This window comes from Gavialis gangeticus, unplaced genomic scaffold (genome assembly GCF_001723915.1).
Source record: "Gavialis gangeticus isolate Ggan-Ray unplaced genomic scaffold, GavGan_comp1, whole genome shotgun sequence".
In the NCBI taxonomy this organism is placed as follows: domain Eukaryota; kingdom Metazoa; phylum Chordata; order Crocodylia; family Gavialidae; genus Gavialis; species Gavialis gangeticus.
Window position 1 is genome coordinate 18,337,317 of NW_017729034.1, and position 8,021 is coordinate 18,345,337.

Below are 8,021 nucleotides of genomic sequence, written 5' to 3' on the forward strand. Positions count from 1 at the left end.
GGGGCAGGATTCAACAAAGGTTAGACACTTACAATCACTGACAAAACAGAGTTAACAAAATATGAAACTCAAACAGCAGAACAAAAAATATGGGTTGCTGAAATATACAAAGGGCACAAAATGCAAAATGTCAAATGACAAGGAAATATAGGACCTTGGTACCTGGAGGGGGAGAAAGGAGGAAAACACAATGGCCCCTTCCCACTGCAAGAAGACTTACTTCTTGCTAGTTCACTCACCCCAAGCCACCTCAATTGGGACTTGATCCTAGATCTCCCATGAGGTAGGCAGGAACACTGCCACACAGCCACCATGGGTAGCCCTGCTCCAGCCTGCTAGGGGTCTTGACCTTCCTGGAGCCCGGCCTCACATCAAGCTGCCTGACCTCTGATTAGAGGAGCTGGAAGCAGGGCTGGGAACCCCTCAGGTCACTGCTCAGATCCTTCCTGGAGCTGGGGACCCTCTACTGCTGGCTGCAGCCTCTCCTTGGGGATCCTGGAGCCCAGTGGGGAGCCTCTCCTGCTGGCCACACACCACGCTGCTGAGGGTCCCACTGCTGCCTGCAGGTCCTGCTCTTTCAGGCTCTTCCGGGGCACTGCTCCTGCCCCGCTGGCTCAGCTCTAACCAGCTCTATGAAGCTCCTTCCTTGTTGTCCCTCACTGGTCTCTCCCCTGAGTCAGCCCACGCTGCCCCTTTTATCCCCCTCCAGGCGACCCAAGGGGCCAATTGAGACAAGGGGGGGGTGGTGAGTATCTGGGGCCTGACTGGTGTGGAAAAGGAATCCCAAGTCCTGCCTATCTACACACCATCCAGAGCTCAAAACCGATGGAGCTCGTGTGCATGGATTTCCTAGCCATAGAAGGGGAGGGGCACCGAAAGGGGAATGTGCTGGTTGTGACAGACCACTTCACCCAATATGCCTAGGACTTCCCTACACGAGATCAAACAGCAAGGACAGTTGCCAAAGTCCTGTGGGAAAAGTACTTCTCCGTGTTTGGGCTGCCCGCAAGAATCCACTCCGATCAGGGGCGAGATTTTGAGAGCCGGTTGTTGCATGAAGTACTGACAGTGGCTGGCATACAGAAATCAAGGACTACACCCTACCACCCCTAAGGGGATCCCCACCCTGAGCGCTTCAATTGCACTGTCTTGCATATGCTGGGTACCCTCCAGCAGAAACAGAAGGCCTCATGGAGCCAGCATATCACATACCTGGTGCATGCCTACAACTCCACTAGGAATGATGCAACGGAGGTCAGTCCTCATGTTCGGGAGGGAGCCCTGGTTACGCATAGATTTGTGCTTTGGGGTAGAACGTGTCTACCAACAACATTTGACTCATGGTCAATATGCACAACAGCTTTGGGACCATCTCCGTCGTGCGTACCGACTGGCAGCCGAAACTGCTGGAAGAAACCAGCAACGCCATAAGCGGCTTTATAATGTTCGCATGCGTGAGCAAGGGTTACTAGAAGGAGACTGGGTGCTGCTGCGAAACCTGGGGCTAACTGGGAGACACAAAATTGCTGATCGGTAGTGGGCTGAACCCTATACAGTGGTGCGACAACTGGGAGACCTCCCAGTATATGAAATCTCCCCTGAGTCTGGACCGGGTTGAAGTTGCGTGGTCCACTGGAACCTCCTGCTGCCTATTGGTGAATTGGTGGGGCCCCCTCCGCTCGAGAGAGAGCCGCGAGAAGAGAGGCCTAGGTCTCCCTGTAGAAGGAGGTCTCGCGCCACCCAGCCGGCAGTTGTACCTGCAGCTCCCCCAGAGGGCTCAGACTCTGACTGGTGGTACCCTGCTGACTTTCACCCGAGCTTAGGACCTGCCATTCCTCAGGGTGAAGGGGAGACAGGGACTGCTGCTCGTGGGGCCCTGTCTGGCGAGACCAAAGGAGAAAACATCCCCACGCCTTGACCTGCCGGGGGGCAGACTCCTCCAGTGAGAGGGAACCTGAGCCGCCAGGGCCCTCAGGGAGTCCTGCCCCAGACCGCACCCCATGACCAAGGCGGGAGCTTTGGCCAGTTCGTCGCTTCACCTACGATGTCCCGGGGGTGCCGGGGGAGGTCCCCATCGCTGTCCCTTGGGTCCAGTAATCCCCCAAGCTGAGGCCTGTGCTTCACCGGGGACGGTGAAGGGTTCTGCGGGGGAGGATGTGACGGGCTGGCTGGCAGCAACCTAGCCCAGGGGTTTTGAAAGGGAAAAAGATGATAGGAGGACTTGGGATTCCCTTTCCTCACCAATCTGGTAATGATTTAGCCCAGGGGTTTTGAAGGGGTAAAAGATGATTGGAGGACTTGGGATTCCTTTTCTGCACCAATCAGGCTTGAGAGACTCACCCCCCCACCCCAAGGGAGATAGCTGAACAAGCCCAACTGCTGGAAAGGACTGCTACCCAGAGGCAAATGCTTGGGTATGCAAGTACTAAATGCCTGTGCAGTAAAAACTGCACAGTCAGCATCTTGTGTAGACGCAGGCTGAGCTGCCTAACAGCAGGCTCAGGGATCCAGTGAGTGGCAAGTTTCTAGCTGAATCTATTACAGGGACTCGTACTCACAGGCATTTCCCCTTAGAGCAGCAGTTCCCAATCTGTGGTACAGGAACCACCAGTGGTATGCAGACAACTTGTCAGTGGTACACGTTAACAGATTTATTATAATTACTTTATATGCCAAAAATTTGCTGGTGGTACTAAAGGTTGTATCATTTTAAATTAGTGGTGTGCTATCTGTGAGAGTTTGGGAACCACTACCTTAGAGGACTGATGGCCAACTGAAATGTCACCCAAGGAATACCTCCTGCTTGGAGTCTCCCTTCTTCCTGACGCACACTACATTCTGGGTCTACTGCAGACCTCTGCTGAGGTCACAGCCAGCTTTAGCCTCTCAGCAACTTATGCACAACATTTTCCTGTAGCATTTGCATCCCTGTAAACTCCATAGTTTTTGGATGGGTGGGCATGTGGACACAAAGATCTGGTCTACTTGATCATTTATATTTGAATGCTTTACCTACAAAGAGTAGATACGGGCACAGATAGTTCCCAACCCTCCAAACATGCATACTGGTGAGAGTATGCAGAGAAGAAATACACAATGGTGCTGTAATGGAATATATACAACACAAGCAGGATTACAGAATCTATGGGGTCTGAAATGGATAGGTCTGGTATTTTACAAGAATTATACACTAATTTCACCCTTACTTTTCTGCCTTAATTTAAGCATGTTGAGAAAGAGTCCCATCCACTCCCTCCAATCTCAGCCCATCTATGAATCTAACCTTTCTCTGTATGTCCACATCAGGAGTTAGGACCCCCCAAAAGAAGCTTTAGTCCTTCTCCAGGGCTTTTCATCCTCAAATGCTCTGTGTTTCATTGACCATTAAGAAGCAACTGTAGTGTAATCCAGAAGGGGTCCAGGCCACCCAAACTGGCTGCTAAGGAATCTGTGTACCATGATTTCTCTAAGTCAGATCTTTGTGACTCAGTGGTTAAAGCCATCCTACTGCATAGTGACATTATGAAAACAGAGGCCCATTTAGCCAATTTGCAAGGTCTCTCTCCAGTTCTTTTGGTTCTCTTGACTGTAGTTGACATTCCTTCTTTCTTTGCAGTGGCAGGAAACTAACCATTCCCTTGTCCCCTTGCTTTACCTGTGCCATGTTAGCATAGGTGGAGGAAGAAAAATTATTTGTGGGGGTTGAGTGCATGCACACATGTGCACATGCTCTCCCCTGCCCAGCAGGTTAGCCTATGGGGGAAGGGGGGGGGGAAGGTCCATGGGGGCGCAGATTGAGGCTCCAGTGATGAGGCAGGGAATGGGACACCTACAGGGGCAGGGGATGGGATGAACGGGGCCCCAGCCGGGCTTGGTAATGGGATAATCGGAGCCCGAGCAGCTCATCCAGGGGCACGGGGGGCTCCCACCATTGTGCTCACCCCACCGGAGGCCTGGGGGGCACGTGTCCCCCAGATCTGTATGCAGGGTGGAGGCGATTGCCACTACATGCTGCGCTTTGCACCCAGCTGCAGCCTCCAGAGCAATGCAGTGCCACGTGCATCCCTCTGCCGGGCAGGCAGGGGGTGCGGTGCAGCCCAGCAGCAGCAGGCACATGGTGTCACACCACTCCTGAGGCAGTTTCAGCGGGTTGCAAAGTGCAGTACGCAGCAGCAGCTGTCTCCGCCTTGTGCACAGATCCAGGGGCACTTGCTCCCTGGGCCTCCACCAGGATGTGCACGGCAGCAGGAGCCCCCCCACCTGCCATTTCCCTGCTTTCCTGCCCACTGCTGGCTGCTCCAGCACCATGTGGTTCCTGGCTGCATGGCTGCAACCACAGGACTCAGCAGGAGCCAGCCTAGCCCAAGCCCGAGGACTGGGGTGATCGCCTGCAGTCCTCCCCTTCCTCCCTGCCCCCTCCCTCCATGTTCTTATCTGAGTTTCCTTTTCTGGTACAGGGAGGTGGGAACAGCCCCAGGGTCCCAGGCCAGAAGCCTCTGTAAGGCTAGGCAAGCCATACTGCTGGGCTACGGGGTCCTGCTACCAGCTTCCCCTGGGTCCTACTGCCCCTGGCTCCTGTCATTTTGACAGGCAGCCAGGAGCAGATAAATATTAGTTTTCTAAACTTTTTTAGGGGCTCCATGGGCCGGATAGATTGGCAGGCTGAATCTGGCCCACGGGCAGTATTTTGCCTGCCCCTGTGTTAGACTGATCCTTCCAACCCAACAGAGGTTAGCTGTTGTATCGTGTGGGTGGGAGATTGGATTTGGATCCAATCCAGGAAGAGAAGCTGCATCTCTGCAGCCTCCTCTCCTAGCTCTGTCCCCTCTCTCCCAGTTCCTGTTCTGACTCAGGATGGGAGGGGGAGAAGGCAGGTGAGGGAGGTCCATTCTGGGGTTTCCCCAGCTGCTCTGAAGTGTGGGGGGGGCAGGTGGATTGGAGACTCCACCTTGGGAGGGGACATATTCCCAGCCCCATACCCCAATCTGCCAATCAGAGAATGAGTCTGGGAAGCAGCAGCTGGGGGAGAGGACATTTTCCCAGCCCCATGCACCAATCTGGCAATTGAGACATGGGGTTGGAAAGCATCTGCCTGGGGCAAGAGACAGTTTCCCTGCCTCCTGCTGTCTGGGCTAACTGGGAGCAATTTGTTCCCAGTCAGTAGTCTACATGTGCACTACTTTGCAATAGTTATTGCATGGTTAATCTACTACCTGTATTTACAGGTAGTACACAACCATGCAGTAGACTAATATACTGCACAGTAAATGCTGCGCACATATAGACGGTGACACTTTACTACGCAGCATAGACACACCCAGAGGTTGTTTTCTTAGGGAGTAAACAGATCAAAGCTGAGAGGGTTCCTCTGAGGTATAGTCTCATATTCAGTGTCAAGCAGGTGCACAAAGCCATGTAGCCAGGATGGACAAGTAATTTCTCATGAACATTGTTAAGTTAACATCAACACCTGTGTATTCATCCACAGGTCTAGAATTTGAATCAACACATTGTGGTGTGAAGGGTCTCTGAATGAAAGAGTTTCCATTTACAAGCCAACTGTTTAGGTAAGACAACATAGGGGGAGATTAATTCTTCATGGCCCTTGGAAAATATGTACAGTCTTCTAGTGTATAGTGTCCTGTTTCTGGTGAGCACAGGAAGTTTCAAAGGAGGTCAGTGACGAGAGCCCTACCCTTCCAGGCTGTCAATTCTTTGCCACGGGCAGAGATCTCTTCCTGTTCCTGGGGAACGCTAGCCATACCAGGATTTTTTTTACAGGTTAGGAGTAGGTAGGAGTGTTTTTAACATTGAGATGATGGTCCTTGAACCAGGGCTGTAAGAGTGGGTTCAAGCTCTGCACGTGTTTTGCGAAGTCCTAATTCATCCCTGTCTGGGTTTAAAGCTTCTTTGGTTCTATGCCATAATAGGTTTTTTCTCCACTGAGTACAAAAAGCAGCTACCTCCCCCTCTTCTGAGTCATGAGATGGCTGTCGCAAGCCCTGTTTGAAAGAAATAATCACACAATAATATACTGACATTAGCAAGTTGGTTTAAATTTCTTACCATGCAAAAAAGTCAAAAACTCAAAGAAAAATTTGTCTCAGGCAACACAATAGAGTGGCTGATACAGGATGGTGGCAACAGAGAGCTAAAGGATGGAGATAGTAATGCTAATGGGCCTTGTGGAAAAAACAGGTGTTTGACTTTGTGGCACCTGACATTCTGATTAACAAGTTAGTTCCATACAAAATAATATGGCAGACATTTAACAGAACTGAGGATGACTAAATGATCTTCGTCTTGCCTGACCAATCTCATTTCCTTTTATGACCAGGTGACATATCACCTGGACAAGGGAGAAGAGACCAACGTCATATATATGGACTTAAAAAAAAAGCCTTTGATCTGGTGTCCCATGATCTCATCATGGAAAAATTGGCCAACTGAGGCCTTGGCTACATCACAGTCTGATGGCTGGGGAATTGACTCCAAGGTCGGACCCAGAGAGTGGTAGTTGACAGAAGTGAACCATCATGGCATTCTGTTGCAGAGCACATAGCTGCCCTGCTTCTTAGAGCAGAAACAGCTAGAGAGAGAGAGCCCTAGCAGCAAGTAAGGAGCCCAGCTGCTGGTCACCAGGGCAGCCACAGTAGTAATAAAGAAGCACAGCTGTGGGTTGCCAGGGAAACCGATGAGTCAGCTGACTGGAAGGGGCAGGGCCTGGCTCCCATTTAAACCCAGACAGGGAGTCCTCTGCCAGCAGCCATAGAGGTGGGAACTCTGCCAGAGCGAGGAAAGGGAAGAGGCCAGGATGCATGGGCAGTTGTTATGGGTGAGACAGGGAGACACCCTGTGACAGGCTTGAATGTGGTTATAGCCAGATGGCTTAATTTGTGTTGTAGCCAAGGGGCTTGAGTTTGTGTTGACGGTTTACTGTTTACAACCGGAGGATCGGGTGAGGCTATTAGGGGTTGGAGGAGGCCTCATAGGGGCTCCATGGTAGTGTGGGGACCCCGGCGCCAGAGAGGGCACAGCATTTGGGGGTGCACTGACCCCAGCCCTGAGAAGCAGAGCAGAGAATCGGAGGCCAGGTAAGGCTGAGGCCGCCTGAGCCCTGCAGGGGGTTTGAGACCCCAAGGAGGAGAGTTGGGGCCAGGCATGGCCACCTGAGCCCCAAGACTGTGGTAACCCCAGAGCAAAGGGGGCAGCGTGAGAAGTGCCCCAGAGCAAAGGGGGCAGCGATTGATGAGTGCCAGAGGGCCTGTGGGGCACAAGGTTGCGAGATAAGCCAGAGTGCCTGTGGGGTTGCAAGGTTGCAAGACAAGGGCCGCGGAGAGCCCAAGCACCAGAGAGGGTTCAGAGAGCTAGACAGACCAAACAACGTCTGGGATATCTGCGAGGTTTGGGGCGTGGTACAGGGGCAATTGGAGCCACACACAGCCCATAAGGCTGGGGTGTACCAAGTCACAATACAGAACAGGGGCCAGGATACATCAGAGCACTGTGTTCAAGGGGACAAAAGGCAGCCTCCCTTATACATATAAAAGATCAAGACGTGGCGGGCGAGAACGAGGGCGCTTTAATGCTAACTTGGCACGGTACAGGGCGCTAGGGGAGATCACGGCTGCGCCGTGACACATTCCATGACCAGTGGTGTCCCCAAGGCTCTGTCCTTGGACCTGTATTCTTTAATGTCTTCATTAATGATGTGGACACTGGTGTTAGAAGCAGACTGGCCAAGTTTGCCAATGACACCAATTTTTGGGGTAGAGCGTCTACACCTGAGGATAGGCTAGTGATCCAGGCTAACCTTGATAGGTTTAGAAAGTGGGCGGATAAAAACCTGATGACATTCAGTGCGGAAAAATGCAAGGTACTTCACCTCAGGGAAAAAACCCCACATCACACTTATAGGCTTGGCAGTGCTATGCTTGGTAGTACCATGGCTAAAAGGGACTTGGGGGTCATGATTGACCACAAGATGAACATGAGCCACCAATGCAATGTCGAAGCTGGCA

General features: G+C 52.1%; 1 protein-coding gene across 3 annotated transcripts in view; it reads right to left on the reverse strand.

Annotated features, from left to right (window-relative positions):
* Positions 1–5,235: 5,235 nt before the first annotated feature.
* The window catches only part of LOC109304854 (vinculin-like), a 48,555-nt gene continuing 45,769 nt past the window's right edge, over positions 5,236–8,021 (reverse strand). For all 3 annotated transcript variants that reach the window (XM_019527682.1, XM_019527683.1, XM_019527681.1), the window contains one exon: positions 5,236–6,002. In XM_019527682.1, coding sequence (XP_019383227.1) covers positions 5,805–6,002 — 198 coding nt within the window. In that variant the 3' untranslated portion in view covers positions 5,236–5,804. The remainder of the gene's footprint in view (positions 6,003–8,021) is intronic.